We start from the raw sequence: 18,074 nt of genomic DNA on the forward strand, positions 1-18,074 counted from the left end.
TCAGATAAATTTTTTAAGAATCATGGTAAAACTGAACACTAAGTTTTTAAAAAAGTAAAATCAATATCGTTTACTTTTTTATATGGCAGTTGTTAAGTGCTGTGTCGAGTCTGGTTCAACCCACAGTAACGCTACACAGGGTTTCCTAGGAGCAGTTGGTGAACTTAAACCACTGACCTTTAAGTTCAAATTGACTTTGCAGTGCAGCACATTATAACCCTCAGCATGCAGTAGACGCAATAATATGCTTGTTTTTGTTAAGTGTTGTCAAGTCAGTTCTGACTCATTGTGACCCTGGTAGCATAGTGGTTACAAATTGGACTGCGAACCACAAGGTCAGCAGTTCGAAACTACCAGCTGATCCGCAGGAGAAAGATGAGGCTTTCTGCTCCCGTAAAGATTTACAGCCTCGGAAATCCTATACAGGGTCGCTATGAGTCAGAACCGACTCCATGGCACACAACAACAACAGTAAGTTTTCCAAGGAATAACTGATGGGTTTAAAGTGCCAACCTTAGTTATCAGTCCAGTGCTTATCCTACAGCACCAAACCAGAACTCCTATTAAGCTGTTGTTGTTGTTAAGTGGTATCGAGTCATTTCCGACTCACAGCGACCCTGCTTAGGGTTTCTGAGAGTGGCTAGTGAGCTTGAACTGCCAATCTTGCAGTTCAAGCCAACCTTGAAGTCTAGTGCATTAATTTAGTGTTCCTTACTTTCAAAGCAATATATATACAATTGTCCCCTAAAAAATAATAATTCTCCACTGTTGTTGTTGCCAAGTGCCACCCAGTTTGGTTCTAACTCACAGCAACACTGTATAGGGTTTTTGAGTAGTAGCTGGTGGATTTGAACTGCCAATCTTGCTGTTAGCAGTCCAGTAATTGTCCTATTAATATATACTGTAACATATAATCTATATTGTATCCAACATAACATATATTACCAGAAAAGTAAAGTGTGGAGAAAGTGGACATAGAAAGTATTATGCTATGAATAGAAAATGAGTCTTTGGAGTGAACACACTGGAACCAATCTTGGATTCCATAAAGAAAAGCAGATAAAATTCCTATTGAGAACTGAAACATTTTCCAATAAAATAGAAATAAAAACCAAAATTTACCTATTTGTAAAAATACAATTCAAGTTTATATATGATGCAAATAATTCTTTCTAGCCAAGACTTGTGTGTGAGGCTGAATGGCTACAATATGCCAAAGAAAACAGTACCTCAGTTATTCTATGAAAAAGTCTCTCCCTCCTTCCTCTCCCCTCAGCCAACTGAAGTTTTCAAAATTATATGTGTTTGTGTTTCTATCTAGTTATAAATGTAGTATGTTCGCAACACAAAATTCAGAAAATTAAGAGGAGAGGAGAGAAACAATTCTAATCTGACTTTCCTTGAGGTAGCAGGCACCTATGAAATACTGAGCTCTGGTGGTGTACTGGGTTATATGTTGGGCTGCTAACTATAAGGTTAGCAGTTAGAATCCACCAATTGCTCCACAAGAGAAAGATGAGGCTTTCTGTTCCTGTAAAGATTTACAGCCTCAGAAACCCTATACAGAATCACTATGAATCAGAACTGACTTGATGTCACATAACAGCAATAGACACAAAAATTATTTAGTAAATAAAACGTTAGTGCTAAGATTTAATATACCATACCTAGCCTCATAGCTCACAGTCTTTCCACATAAAATGAACCATTTTATTCTGAGTGAGAAAATTAAGAATCATCTCCAAAGATTCTACTTCTATACATACTGTTGGTGAAAAGATTTGTTGCTATAAATCATAATGTAATTTAGAAAGCACTCTGGGATGTTAAATAAATTAAAGATAAATAATAAATTGATTAGTATGTAAAATACAACCATATTAAGACCCTGAATGACATACTAGGTATGCTCTTAAAATGACTTCCATGTGATGGATTTTCTAATTCTCCATTTCCTTTCAGCAACTTCCTAAACACTACATACTTCTTGGCAATACTCAAATATTTAGCTAACTCCAGTTAGGTGTGCTTTCCCCAAACTAATTTATGCCAGTTATACTCACCTAGCTGAGTATCACACAAACTAGTAAACCATGAGTGCCAAAAAAGAAAGCAGTTGTTGCTAACACAACCTAAAATTGAATATTTTAACAGATTTTTAAAAGCGAGCCTCTCTTTAAAGACAACTGAAAATATTGGAAAAAATAATCATGAAACTATAGGTTCTGCACTTATGAGTTTCAGTTTCACAAATCTCTGTAAATTCTGCATTTTAAAGAAACAAAAAATGAAAACTATAGTCAAAATACTAATGTTAAGACTATCAAGAATATTAGTTAAATCTAACGTTAATTAAGCCTTTAAAATAAGACTTAAATGCATACAAATAATGAGGCAATGGTATCTTTAATAGGTCAGTAGTGTCATTTAAAAAACAAGGTAATTATAAAAGACATTGTGAATAATAAAATGGCAAAAAATGCTAAATGAAAACAGTAAAGGAGTATCACCTGTGACTATAAGACATTTTTCTGTACTCCCACAGTACATACAAAACCTTGCAGTTGGCAGTCCAACACATAACCCACCATGCTACAAGGGCTCCTTAGCAGTCTTATTAGACAAATAAAACTATTTATGATTTAGTTATCAGACATTTTAATATATTACCTCCAACATATGAGGGGGCTTCATAAAGTTTGTTGAAAGTTCCATTATCTTTTAAGTCAATTTTTCCACAAACTTTTAAAAGTCCTCTTATATATAAAAGGAGTCCTTGTGTGGCACTGTGGGCTAATGTGTCAGAGTGCAGAGTAGTTTGAACTGTAAGGTTGGTGGTTCAAGCTCACCAGCTGCTCCTTGGAAACCCTATACAGGGTTGCTATGAGTCAGAATCGATTTGATGGCACTTAACAACAACAACATATATAAAAATGAAATATTTATCAGAAATAAATAAAACCTATGTCTAGCCTTAATGTGGATTTAGAATTTTTAGTTCCATGAAATAAATATTGTTGCTATGCTCTTTCTCAGGAGGTAATATACTATAATAAGATTGAAATTTTTATAATGTAAAATATTTCCATTTGTTCCCCTCACTTTTTCCCTTCTTGTTCTCTTAAAATACAACTGAGGGTATCAGAACAAGAGTCAGAAGAACAAATAACAACATCTTTGATAAAATCTCAACCAAAAATAGTCACTGAAGACTAAATGGGTTGGTTTCCAATCATCTATAAGATGCAAATCTGAAGTCCCTTTGGTTGTATTTTTTTCCATGACGTACACTGCGCTCTTACTAGCCATGTGCTTCTGTTCCTTTATCTTGTTTGTTTGTTTGTTTGTTTCCTGGTTGAATAAGCGATTTCTTTCTCTTCAGACTTTGACTCTGACCTGTTTATGTTCCTGCATTTGGTATGTATTTAGAAACAAGAAGAGAACGGAACAGGCAAACAAAGAATGTTGTCTGTTTTTCCTTGAGAAACAGGTAATGAGGTAGTGAGAGAAAAATGTCTCCACCAACCTTCTTTTCCCTTAAATTCTAGGTGCAGCCATTTTTGACTGTGCTGTTCTTTGGTTTTTCTTTCCCATATAAACAATACTTAGTGTAAAGCAAAGTGTTTTGGGAAAAGTAATAATAATGTTATCCCTCACAGAGACAATGGGCAAAGTTGAAGCTATACTACAAACAGATTTATCCAAACCTAGTAAGTAAATACTGGTCCTGCTACAGATGTGGTGCTGTAGGATAAGCACTAGACTGCTAAAAGCAAGGTTGGCAGTTCAAATCCACCAGGCATTCCCCAGAAACCCTATACAGGATTGCTGTGTGTTGGAACTGACTTGACGGCACTTACCAACAAGTAACAGAGTAAAATGAATAAACTCTATTGTCCACATTGAGTCCTCTAATAAGTGTAGGCTAATAGGATTGTGTTGTTTATTGATGGTTAAAAAAAACTTGGAGATGAGGCAACTCATTCAAGTATTAATCCGCTTTAAACTCTGCTTCGTGTTGGAAGTACACATGTAAATAGATAGACTATCTTTATGTTAAAGGGTAGAGTCCTGCTGTAGCACTGTAGGATAAGCACTACACTGCACGGTCAGAGGGATTCGAACTCACCAGCTGTTCCTCGGACACTCTATGAATCAGAACTGACTCAATGGCACTTAACGACAACGACAACGACAACAACAACATGTTAAAGGGTGAAAGCAAATTCAGAAAAAAAGCAATCTTGCCCATCTTGATAAAAGCAACACACTGAGGAACTCTCCTTCCTTCCTGATGACTATCACCCTTATTCCTATCTCATAATAAAAACTTCATAATCATTTAAGTAATCTCTGCCAGTTTAACTGTCTAATAAAATTCATCACTTCTAATGACCTGGCATAGCTAAACATCACCTATATTTAAAAACATGAAAATATAAAGAAAGAAAAAATGGGACCACAGATTATAAGAGAACACTGTTTTATAGCCATCAACCTGCTCAACTGAATCACATCTGTCTGAGTTTAGTAGCTTTAAAATTCATTCCACAGCCTGCAGTCCTGACATGGATATGATAAGACAGAAGAACAGAAACACCACTCTGAAGTAACCTAGCTGAACTGCACATGTTCTGACCCTTTTTGTCCTCCCTGGAGCTTTTGCTACCTGGCAAATGCAGCTCTAAAACTGCACTTGTATCTCCAGATCTTTGCTGTTAGCCAAGCAGAAACCTATTTTCCCCTGGGACTAGCAGCCAGAGAGGTGTTCTCTGAAGAAGACTTAAATGAGTGTGTGAGCTGAACTCTTACTGAACTGAATTAATTATTAATGATGCAGATGGAACTGTCCAAATGATAAGAACAGCCCCTGACGTGTCATGATCCAAGCTTTCATTAAACCATTTCAGGCATACTAATGGTTTCCCACCGTTCATTACTTACAAGCACTTTTCTCATAGATATTATAACTCTAGTGCCTGTAGGCAAAACATTCTATAGAAATGCAGAACTGGAAGTTTTATCTTCCTTAGCATACTATTTTTGTTCATAGAACTGTTATTATGTAAAATGTACCACCTATTTAATAGTACTAAGTTAAATGGTTTGAGTTCAGAGAAATTATATTCAAAACTATACTTTCTGAAAAGGTTAGTATATAATTTTTGTTACAAGAAAATGCCTTAACAGAGTGGTGGTGGTATGTCATTTCTAATTGACAGAGACACTGTACAGGGTTTCTGAGACGAAATCTTTACAGGAGTAGGCAGCCTCGTCTTTCTCTCTCAGAGTAGGTGGTGGACTTGAACTGCTGACTTTGCAGTTAGCATCCCAGGTGCAACCACCAGGGATCCTTTAATAATGGTGGTGGTGGTGATGTTTCATGGGGCTGGTTCTGACTCATAGGGTTTCCAAGGCTCAAAATCTTTATGGAAACAGAAATCCTAATCTTTCCCCTGCAAAAATGGTTGGTAGTTTTGAACTGCTGACCCTGAGGTTAGCAGCCCAAGGCACAACCACTACGCTATAATTTTATACTCTAACCGTTTGTTTGTGAATGGAGTTTTAGTTGTTTTATAAAGAGATATGGGTAAGGATTATTAAAGGACAAAGCAATTGCAGGAGAAGAATTATTCCCAGGATCTAAACCTGTACTGTCACGGCTTTTTTTCGTTTTCTTTTTTAACTTGGGAACATTGTTCCCAGTCTTTCACATCTCAACCTAAATGATTTGGCAGAGGATAATTATGACAAGAGTAATAAAGATCGTGGACTCTCACTATAAATGGTCATTAAGATACCCTTAACCTCTTTTCTTAATCTAACCTGAACATGTGTGTGCATTAACACCTTTCACATTAAGTAAAGCATTGTTTACTGGTCTAAAGTCATTATTTATCATCATAGAAACAGAATAAACAAAACTGAGGTATAAGTGACATGAACAATGATACTTTTATAGTCTAAATAGCCTAAAGTAGTCTTTATGATTTTCAGTGTATAATGTGTTTGGCCAGTTGCTTAGGGGACAAAAAGATTATCTTTAAAATGACCTCTCTTCATATCAACTATTTGTCACTCATTCTGGATAAGCTTAGGTTGGATTAACATAAGTAAACCAAGAACACAATCTGGGTCAATCTTCTGAATTATCTGTTTTGGATAATTCAGATGAGAAATTCGTTTTCTTAAGAACACTTGAGAACGTTTTACTAGTTTTCATTCATACAGGCAATTCACCTCAAATTTTCATTGTTTTGCATAAGTACTTTTGTAAAATAGTATCAATGAGAAAAATATATACATTTGAAGTGGTTTTAAGTTTCCTTCAATTACTAAAGTTTTAAAATTTTATGAAACACTAGTTAACCATTGGAATATCCTAACAGGTAAACGTATTATTGTTAGTAAAGCAGCCAAGTGGGGTCTGACTCATAGTTACCCTCTATCACTAAAAAAAAAAAAATTCCTTAAAAGGTTTACTACAACTTTTGTATAAAAGGAACGAGAGGCAGACATTTATTTAAATAACATTACTATTTGGAAGTTAAGATAATAAATATTAAGATACTGTTCTTTCACCTTTTAAAACATTGTTTAGTTCATAATGCAATACAGGCTTGCTATAATGCTCATGATATTTAATTTGGAGATACAACGTCCTAAAATACGTAAAACTCTTTGTAAAGGATTACAAAGTAAACTATAAACAGCAATTTTTCTGTACTAAATATCAGATTAATTCTAATTGGTACAATGCTAACATGGTCTATATGCAAATTTATTTTTTTGATTACAGAATTTAAACATAGTGTTTTTAAAATGGGAAAAAAACTGTTTTAAGAGGAAATAATTTTACCAAATAGTGCTAATTGCATGTATATGAATTCTCAGTAATTGTAAAATATTTAAAACTTATCACATAATTTAGTCTGTAAAATAGATATGCTTACAAATCTTTGAATGCCTAGAAAAATTAACAATAAAACAAATCATTTTTTGTTTCAATAGCACTGTTAATGTAGTAAGGTAAAAATGAGGGGAGAATAGAGCCTGCTTACCAGAATAATGAAGGTAACAGGGCCAATGAAACTCCATATAAAATAATTATCAACATGAAGCCAGCAACTATCATGGAAAGAAAAGAACGTGTATTAAGTAGTTTCAATGGATTCTTAACATCACAAAGAAAATAAAAAATGCTAAAATATGACTAATAAAAACTATTTGTACATTTACCTTTAAAAATTTATTTATCATGGGCAAGAATAAATCAAATTAATTCTGAGTTGGCTTCAAGTTAACAAAGGTAGTGATTTATTTACTTCAACCTGCTGTTTTTTCATTTCAGGCTTTATATTTGATAAAAGCAAAAAGAACTATGCTTGTGTAGGGGAACAATGAACCCTACTCCACTGCCAAATTCTTACAGTTTCTGACTTTACTAAAATAAACATAAAATTGAATATCCCAAATTGTTAAATAATATCTTATATTCTGCATATAATCTTCAAAATTTTCCTTTAGGTCTATGCATAAAATAAGTAGGTAACTCAATGGACTATACAAGCAAAACAAAAAACAAATGCTCAGATACAATGCTTGTAAAACAGCATAGCATATACATATGATATCTCAACTGGATATTACAGGAATATTACTGGATGAATACCAAGAGGCAAAAAAAAAAAAAGAGAAACAAACATACAAACACAAAAGGAAAGCATGGAACTCATACAGTATTAGAGTAAATGATACATAAACTATTAGAGTAAATGACACATTTAACTTAGTGGTTCATTTTTTCATGTAACATTGAATCCCCACAGAATTTCTTTTATTTGTCTTTCATCATCTGTACAGTCAAAAAGGTTTTTTTTAGTCCAAAGAATCTTTATGTAACTAATTTTATCAAAGGAAAAAAATAAACAGAATTGGAAGGAAAATTCATGCCTCTAGCAAATCAAATCCTTAGAAACATGCTATGTCTACCTTCTGTCACTTTCCATAAATATCTATATTTTTAAAATGAAAGACACTGGCTTATTTTAATCCTTCAAACTGCCTGATAAAATATTATCAAAGTAAAACATATGGGGTGGAATGTGCTACTGTCACAATTCAAAATGAGAGTTAGCTCGAGGGTCGGTTGCACAAAGAGAGCTAATGAAGCATTAGCTTAAAACTGAGTAGTTAAACCTGTCAGATGCTTTAAGTTCAGAAGAAATTTTACTTAACATCTTTCTTAGGCCAAAAAGTTATTTACTTTTTCAATTTGTTTCAGGTCAATCTTTTGTGTTAAAAAAGAAAGTCCATAATTTAGAATCTGCCTCGCTAGAGTACAAATCCTCTGAACCTAGAAAATTACAAAAGACTTGATTGTAATTTGTGCACGGCATGCACATTCTCTTACCAATAAAGCTTTCAGATGCTATTTCAGTCTGTCAGGGACCCTCACTGACAGCTAACAGGCTTTAAAAAATTATTCACTTGAAAAACACTCAGGTCGCTTGTGATTACTCACACTTTTGCTGTTCCATAGCTCTTGTAGTCAATAGCAGCTGAAACTCCAACCACTGTGGCTGGAAACAAGTAACCAGCAACATAGTAATATTTCTTCCTTGAATATTCACTTTCAAAAACTTCAACTAACATAAGATAGAGCTGCACACCTTCTAAGCACATCCAAGCAAAAGCCGCCAAAAAGAAAAAGTGTAAAAGTCCTGCAAATATTGGGCATGCAATCTACAAAGGAAAAGAACAAGAAACACATCTCAATCCCAAACTGAAGTTGTGAAGTCCTCTTATACATGCAATGAATAGTCACGTTCCGAAATAATACTTTTACCTCAAAATAATATGACTTAAACTAGCTGTTTTTATTAAAACTTGTCTTTCAATATTTCTATGTCAATGATGTTAAGTAACAGGGTCAAAGATTAACTGGATTCACACCTATTACAATCATTTGCTAACAGTACCCACTTTAAAAAGCATCACTATTTAGAACAAACTACTGCTTCTTAAAAAATGTTTTCATTAGAAAAAACCTACAATTCTTAGTAAAATTAAATACCCCTTTAAAAAAATTCTTAATTTCTCTTCTTAGAGATTACACATGATAAAAATCATTATATTGTTTATAGGTAATACGAAGAGCAATTATTTACAAAAATATTATTCCTACCTTTTCTATATCAAAATTTTATAAATTTGTTTTCATGACAAATACTCTGACTTTAATAGTCTAGAATGGTTTTCATATTATCTGATGCATTCTTAAATTTACACTGGTCCATATGAATATCAAATGAAATATTACTAATAAGCTCTGTTTCTGGAATTGAGACTTATTGACGAATACATTGCTCTGAATATGCAACAGTGATCACTGGTCAGACAGACTGTTTAAGCAAAATGTGAATTTTTTGAGTAGGATCTTCTTTAATTTTCAGTATCCCAGCATGCTTCTATTCACATTACTTTCCTTAATAACAACACAGAAAAATACAATCATGTCTCAATACAAGGGAGCTTCTAAAAGTTTGTAGAAAATCTAAATATTTGTGGGAAAATTCCAGTATAAAATTCCATCTTCCATGAACTGTTTGAAGTCCTCTTATAGATGCAACGAATAGTCATGTTCTGAAATAATATTTTACCTCAAAATAATGACTTAATCTAGCTGTCTTTCAATATTTCTATTTCAATGATGTTAAGTAACAGGGTCAAAGATTAACTGGATTCACACCTATTACAATCATCATTCTCAGAGATTCAAGGCCAACAAATTGAAGGGGTACTTACCATGTATTTTGTCTTATCAATGCCTATTAAGAAAATAAATTCCGCAATGAAAAGGTTGATACAGAGGTTTTTGTGAATAGTGTTACGGTCACTCTGTAGACCACGGAAAAAGCAGAAGGTGAAGATGCAGATAGCCAGACAAACGAGGGAAATGACAATTCCCACCCAAGTGATGACTATAAGAAGTAATTCATGAACTTCATCTTTGTACTAAAAGGAAAAACAAAACAAAACAAAATGTTTTGAAGAACATTAATATTCCTGCACCATGTCAATTAAAAGAAAGATAATTTCTCTTTCACATGCAGCTTATTTTTAATACTAAACTTCTCTGAATAATACAGACAGACGCTGAGATACAAACTTTGTTCCTATGTGTCTTTTAAGGTCAGCTTGGAACAGGTAGATACGGTTCTCATTCAGTCTTACTTTTAATGCGAAAAAAAAAAAAAAAAAAAAGCCTTTAAGTCTTTTCAATGATTTAAAAGCTACACATGCAGCAGGTGAATGTGATTATGATGAAGAATTTATTGGAACTTGAGGTTGGTTTAATCATTTCAAAGTGATGGCAAAATTACATAACATTAAAGGGCAAGTAAGAGTTGTCAGTAAGTTAGACATTCTTAAGTAAGAGGTGCTTGTATTCCATTGTGTTCAAACAGAGATCAATATAAAGAATTTTTGACCATATAACAGAATTTAGTAAGATCCTACTGGATATTAATATCCCAAAACTGACCTATGAAAAGTATTCTAACGTTGGAAATAATACACGAGTATAATTACTTAAAAATTATTTTAAAGTTGTCTACAACAGTATAATAAAGTATGAATTGGAATAGTTATGGTTAAGAATAACTGCAATTTTTCTTAGTTTTTTCCTGGTAAACAAATAAACCAAATTTTATACTTTCACTTTTTTCTTGGGTTGTTATAGTTATATACTGAAAGTTTAATTTACAACAGAATTTAGGGGGTTTTAATGACACATTTCTTAAAACATAATTTATCTTCTGGCTTTCATTCTTGTACTTACCAAGAAGAACACCAGAAACATTCCCAAAGAGATGTTCTGATTTTTTATTTTGGCAGCTTTTTTCAGTGTGCACAATTACAGTAAAGAGATATTAGGAAACTTCAAGGGCATGTGGTAAAGTAAGATTCAAGCACTCAAAATGTGGGGGGGCATGTAAAACTTTAGAGCCTTCTTGTCTCTTTTGTGTGACTTACTGATTTCCATTTTTGCCTGACTGTCTCACCAGAACACTTGCCCAAAAAAGAAAAACTTAGAAGCATGTATAGTAGTTTCAGAGTGCATGGCTTTGAAAGTAATAACTATAATGCCAAGACTAAAATATATGGACAATGTAGAAATTCACATCAATTTGTTGGCTTTTTAGTTACGATAAGCACCCAGCAAATAAAGGAACTATTAACACAAGCTGCACTGAATCTCTGAGGTTTTCTCTGCTACTAATTAGAAGTGCAAATACTTACTGCAATTTCCCTGTGGGCCATGAGAATCGCAAAATTGGTTAGGTGGCTGCATGCACACGTTGTACGAGTTTTATTAGTGTCAACCAGCTTGCAGCCCTGGGTAGACCAATATCCCATCATAGTTCTTTCTGAGTAGTTCCAGAAGGAGCAGTTTGCATTGAAATAATTGTCAGGCTGGGAAATAAAATGACAAGATAAAATTAGGATTTTACACTCTAAGATGGTAACAGCAATTGTTTAATATGTGTAAAAGGTAATTTAGATTAAACTTTGCATGTTTCGGACTATAAAGTTTTTCATCAGCAAAATTGTGGACTATGTTATACAAGGCAGATATCTAGCTTAAAAGGGGCTTTATAGTCCGAAACACTCTAAAGTGTATTCTGAATTACCGAAGACCCATTTTACACAATTACAATTTCCATCTTATGATTTTACATACTGATGGTACGTTAGAATCTTTTTGTTGTTGTTGTTGTTTCTTTCTGACAAAATTAGAACCATGAATTTATTCTGAGGAAATTCTTTAAGGCCCAACTGTTTTTAAATTCATTTTCAATATGGGCCACTTTCTGGTTAGTTCTAAATGACATGTTAGTGACTATTTGAATTATGTAGTAGTTAGTACCTCAAGGCTGTTTAAAGAGTAAATCACCTGAAGCAGATAAAATGGAACGTAACCATGCAAATTTCTTTTTCCTTGCCAATTCTAGAGATCCACTTGGCTATCTGAGCGAACTTATTCATTGTACTTATAAATAACAACAGACAACAATTCTGCAGACACTCTTTCAACACAATGGAATAACTAAACTACTGACTTGCATTCTAAGGTTCAAAACAGAAATCACTTCTTCCCAAGCCTATAATCTTTATACATAATGTTTGATAACAATTTTGTCAAATGTGATCAGTAACACTAATAAAAAAATTGTTTGCCACACAAAAGATACAGTATCTTAAGAGTTAATATTGGGCAAATCTGTTGCAAAGGTAAGAGTTAATTTTCACTCTGAAACAAATTAGAGTCATTTTCATGTTGATTACTGAATTAGCTTTCATTAAGAATACACTTAAGTTCTAATAATCACTGAACCAGGCTCATTTAATTTTATGTTCACAGACTTAAATAAACTTGTGTCTCTGACCTAGTCCAACATTTAAAATTCAGGTATAAATGTCTTTTATTCCTTTCTCTCATTTTCCTTTTGTCCTCCCTCCCCCTTCTCCCCATCACCAGAGTGTGTCAATTTTGCTTTCCTTTCTCACTGGTATTATAACCTTCCCATTAATTCATTAGCATATGCAACTTACATCAATGTGAGGCAAGGTAAAAAGCACAGGATCAGTCAAGTATACTCGGCTGGACTCTTTGTTGATTGAAACTGAAATGACGTGTGAATTCACTGCAATAGTACTATTACGACCCATAAAGTCACTGCCCAGTTTTATGGTTGCATTTTCTGTACTAAGGAACTGTCCCAGGCTTCGGTAAATGATGAACACCAACTTTGCAAGCCCTAAAAATGTGAAATTATGTACATGATTTTACAGAATATATGGTTATGCATAATGTAAGAACGAAAAGGAAAAAAAAAAATCTTACAAAATGTTTATTACAATTAAATATATTTGAGGAACAGTAAGGAATCATTTAAAATCTGCTTTTAAATGCCAAGCTGTTTATATTATATTAGGAGTCAAATACTTCACATTTAAGAATTAATAGGTTTAACTGAACAAAAAAAAAAAAAAGAAGGTCCAGTTTTAAATGAAAGTGTTACATCTTACCATTCCTGCTATTCTGTTTCACGGTATTCGCAGAGAGTTGGATCGAGCTGCCTGAACCTTTGATACCCAGAGGAAATTTAAAGTCTTGGACTTGTCCTTCTGTGCTGAGTACTGCAACTTCTAGAACTGGATTACACAAAGGACAGAAGATGAAGCAAAAGAAAAGAAAAACACAAAGCAAAAAAGTACATTATTAAAATTAAAGGTGCAAATAATTATATGAAAACAGCTCTTGTGGTTTTTGTATTATTATTTTTTTTCTTTTTCACAATTCTACATAATAAAACTTTACTGGTTAATTTTAGCAAAATAATGAGTGAGAGTTTAAACTAAGGTCTAAAACCTTGGCTTCTCTACAAAAATTGTCAACCATTTTAACATTTTCTTTACATTTTTATATCTTGTCATAATACAGACTTCAAGCTTCTGAGTATTAATAGTTTTATTTAAGGTGTTAAATCAAACCAAATATATGTTTTAAATGATGCTTTTCTTTATGTTAAGTAACTCTTCACTTACCATTATTTGGCCATGATAAAACTGAATCTTAAATATAAATTTGAATGTATTTTCCTTGTATGAGGAGCCTTCAAAAGATTTGTGTAAAAATGGAATTCAAAGTTAATAGAATTTTTCCATAAACTTTTTGATGCCTCCTCATGTAAGTTACTATGTACAAGATTTATTTCAATCCATAAAGTTATAAAGGAAACTTGCTAAAAGTAGTCAGATTAGCACAGCTATGTATTAGAAAATTTCTGGTATTATGTTCAAACTTCCAATGATTCCCTAATTACTTCACCATCTTTTTTAGATACTCAAGCCTTGGAGTTAAGTAAAACAGGACCTACTGGCCAAATCTGGACAGCCACTGTTTTTTTAAATACAGTTTTACTGAAACATAAGCAAATTATTTCAGCCTAATCCAAAATTCAAAAGTTCAATGAGTTAGCATAAAAGGAGTTCTGGTACCTTAGTGGATTATAAAGCTAGGATGCAAACTGCCAAGGCCAGCAGCTTGAATCTACCAGTCGCTCTACAGGAGAAAGATGAGGCCTTCTGCTCCCATAAAGATTTATAGTCTCAGAAATCCTATACACATGGCAGCTTTGTGTAGGAACCAACTCAGCGGCACACAACCACAACCACCAGCATTTCTGAGTAAATTTCTGGCATTAAGCTCAAACTTTCCATGATTCCCACTTAGGTCACCATCAGTCTTACATATTCAAACCTTGGAAACAGGTAAAAGAGGACCTGTGGGCTAAATGTGGACAGCCACCTGATTTTGTAAATAAAATTTTATTGTAATATAGACACACAATTATTTTATCCTAATCCAAAATCAAAAGCTCAAATGAGTTAGCAAAAGTGAAAAATATGTAAGGAAAGCAACTTAACATATTAATGTTGAAAAAATTTACCTGATAAGCAAGGCCAATGTTGTTAAATTTTGTTTCAAAAATATAACTGTCATCAACATCAATGCATACTGTCTATTCTTATTCCAATATAGGTAACAATATTAATCTTATTCATTTAATTTTAAGTGAAAAAGTATTATTATTGATAAAATCATGGAATTATGTAAAAAACCATTAATTTCATATATGTGTATATATTTTTTAAAGTAACACATTTAATAATAAAGATAATCCACACAGTTTTCCTATTAATTTTACCATATCTACTGGCATATATCTGAGTCCTGGTGTGGTGCTGTAGGATAAGCACTGTACTGCAATGTCAGTTTGAACTGCAAAGTCAGTGACTCAACCCCACCTAATGCTCTTTGGAAACCCTATATCAGGTCCTTAGGAGTTGGAACCAATTCGATGGCATATAACAAGAGCAATTAGTATTTATCCTTACGGTTAGCTCTCTATGCTTAAACAAACATTATATTTGTATGTGCTGAGTTTCCTTACTACTGAATGGAGATATGAGGAATTCATCCTACCTTTAACCTTTTACAAAAATAGGCTTATACCATTATTGTATAACTTTTGGATACTTCTTTTGTACATTGCACAACTTTGTTTTGTAAAGTACATTTAAATTGAGCTGTAAGTGTGAGAAACACAGCATATGAAGATCTGTCTAAGTGATCTGACCACATGTCAAGCCTCTAAATACAAGTTTATACTAAGAGTCTTATAATTCCTAGATTTGTATCAACTGCAGAATCTGCTTGAGATCCCCATTTTTTTTTTTTGACACAAGTAAAAAGATTAAGTAAGCAAATGGGTAGGTAGATGATTCCCCTCTTCTTATACCAGATACTATGTATGTGTGAGAGAGGGTTAGACAGAAGCAGAATGAAAAATATACTCTATCTCACTCATAGGTAATGGATTTCTAAATTATTTGTTATTATTAAAATAAGAGAGAAAATAGAATGAGGAATATTCTGGGTTTTGACTTAAGGTCCCAAACGTAGATATAGATATTTTCATTCAATAAATATTTATTCCTCAAACTTTAATTTCATTTAAACAAATGTTTTACTAATTGCCATTTTAAGAAGCATATCCATACATATATTTTTAAAAACCCAAACATACAGTAAAGAAAACTAGATTTGGATTTTTAAAAGCAAAAGGCTCTTTACTAGAGCTCTTAGTAGTTAATTTTTAAACCATAATAGAACACAATAACTAAATTTAGACCAATACATTTAAAAAGATTAAATGCAGAATTTACTAGAAAAGTAAAACTGATAAAAGAGATAAAACAAAAAAACTCAGTCATTCTGTGGCCAGTAAGAAAATGAACTGATAACTAATCCTGAATCCTATAACATTTGTTCCAGACAACAGAAAAATAATGCTTGGCAACTAATTTCACAAGATGTTTAAACCTGATGCAATACCACAAAGAAAAAGACCAGAGTTTATCCTCATTAAAAATGATACATAATCTTTAAGTAAATATACTTGATGTATAAAATACAAATACTGAACAAATTGAGTTTACCTCAAAAATGTACACAAGATTTAGCAAAAGAAAATGTTAACATAATGCACCAAATTAAGATGCTAATAATTCAATAAATTTCAATACCTAGTCAATATAAAAGTCATGGTGTGGCACTATAGGATGAGCACTGGACTGCTAAATGCATGATCACGGTTCAAACCTACCAGTCATTCCTTAGAAACCCTATACAAGGTGGCTAATGGTCGGTTATGACTTGATGGCACTTAACAATAACAACATTCAATATAAAGAATCTACACAATACAGTAGGAATGAAAGTAAATTAACTTGACCAGATGAAGGATACCTTACAAGATAAAAATTATTTACTCAGAAATTATACAAAACTTAAATAATGGTGGGAAAAGCAGGACTTCAAATGGGTTAACCCTTGTTTGACCACTTGCTGAGAATTTGCTTTTTGGCCAGATATGTTATCAAAATCTGCATTTTAACAAGTTACCCACCCCCATAGAGAGCCAGGGTCCTGTAATGCGTTAGCAGTGGGCTTTTAACCGCATGGTTGGAGGTTCAAATTTATCAGCCGATCCACAGTACAAAGATGAGACTTTCTGTTCCCTCAGAGATTTACAGCCTCAGAAACCCTATACAGGGCTGCTATGAGTCAGAATGGATTCAATGGCACACAAAAACAATGCCTCTCCCCACCATGATTCTTACAGATCTTGTACAGACATTTGTCAAAATATATACTGATTCAGTATATCTGGAGTGAGAAGGCAAATTTTCAGTAGGGGTTGAAAGAGAATAAACTTGATTCTAAGCCCTGAGGAAAAGTCAGAGTGATCCCTAACACTGGTTGTATGCATCATTGTAACTAAAGGGCCTAATGAAATAACTCAAGAACACCAAAGTATGAAGACTGGGAAAAAAGGCAAACTGTAATTGTCTGCAGAAATTATAATTAACAGTGTAGTAAGTATGAAGGAGTCTATAGACAAACACTCAGAACTAGTAATCAGTTGAACAAGATTTTAGCAAGGCTGTTATCAATAAACAACAGCAAAATCAATTTGATGCTTAAACATTAAGCAACCAAACCCACTGCCGATAAGTGGATTCCAACTCATAGTGACTCTCTAGCACAGACTAGAACAGTCACACCGGATTTTCTACGCTGTAAATATTTATGGAAGCTGAAGGCCAGATCTTGCTTCTATGAATGGCTGGTGGTTTCTGGTGTTTTGGTTAGCAGTCAAGCACCTAATCATTGTCCCCACGATGGCTCCTCAGTCATGTGATATACCCCAAAGCTCACTGCCTTATAGGGTTTCTGAGACTCTAAATCTTTATAGGTGAAGTCAGCCTCATCTTTCTTCCTTAGAGTGTTAACAGCCCAACACTTAACTCAGCGCACCACCAGGGTAATACACCAAACTTGCTGCCATCAAGTCACACACTCAAGGTGACCCTGGTACAGGGTTTTCAAGACTGGAATTCTTTACAAGAGCACAAAGCCTCCTCATTCTTCTGCTGAGCAGCTGGTGAGTTTGAACTGCCAACTTGCAATTAGCAGTACTTGGTAAGGGATATGTTGTTGTTAAGCGCCTCTGAGTCTGTTCCAACCCATAGGGTTTCCGAGGAGCAGCTGGTGAGCTTGAACCACCAATCTTGCAGTTCAAATGACTACAGTCTGGCGCATTAACCCACAGAACCACACCAGGACTCCATTAAGGGATATAGTGGTGAAAAAAATCAAATCCAGAGTGTATGACATTCAATAGGGTAAATCATTAATCTAGTTTCTTTAAGGAAAATAAAAATTGCTTCAGAAAGAAGATACAGACTTTAATTTTAGTTAAAAGAGACTCTAGCAACATAGCAATCATATGTACTATGTACACTTGTTTGTGTCCTGCTTCAAACAAAATGTTATCAAATTTTATAAAAATCAGGTAAATTAGAACACATGTTTGTTATTTAATTAAAGCTATCTTGTTAATTTTTAAAAGGAAATAATAACAGCATAGGCATTTTAC

General features: G+C 33.5%; 1 protein-coding gene across 3 annotated transcripts in view; it reads right to left on the minus strand.

The window, feature by feature from the left end:
* The window catches only part of LPHN2 (latrophilin 2), a 228,861-nt gene that overhangs the window by 15,246 nt on the left and 195,541 nt on the right, over window positions 1-18,074 (minus strand). For all 3 annotated transcript variants that reach the window (XM_006831011.1, XM_006831013.1, XM_006831012.1), the window contains exons 10-15: window positions 13,096-13,221; window positions 12,619-12,824; window positions 11,305-11,478; window positions 9,808-10,017; window positions 8,525-8,745; window positions 7,062-7,128 (exon numbers count right to left, since the gene is read on the minus strand). In XM_006831011.1, the coding sequence (XP_006831074.1) occupies window positions 7,062-7,128; window positions 8,525-8,745; window positions 9,808-10,017; window positions 11,305-11,478; window positions 12,619-12,824; window positions 13,096-13,221 (1,004 nt within the window). The remainder of the gene's footprint in view (window positions 1-7,061; window positions 7,129-8,524; window positions 8,746-9,807; window positions 10,018-11,304; window positions 11,479-12,618; window positions 12,825-13,095; window positions 13,222-18,074) is intronic.

Source organism: Chrysochloris asiatica, unplaced genomic scaffold (genome assembly GCF_000296735.1).
Source record: "Chrysochloris asiatica unplaced genomic scaffold, ChrAsi1.0 scaffold00002, whole genome shotgun sequence".
NCBI lineage: Eukaryota > Metazoa > Chordata > Mammalia > Afrosoricida > Chrysochloridae > Chrysochloris > Chrysochloris asiatica.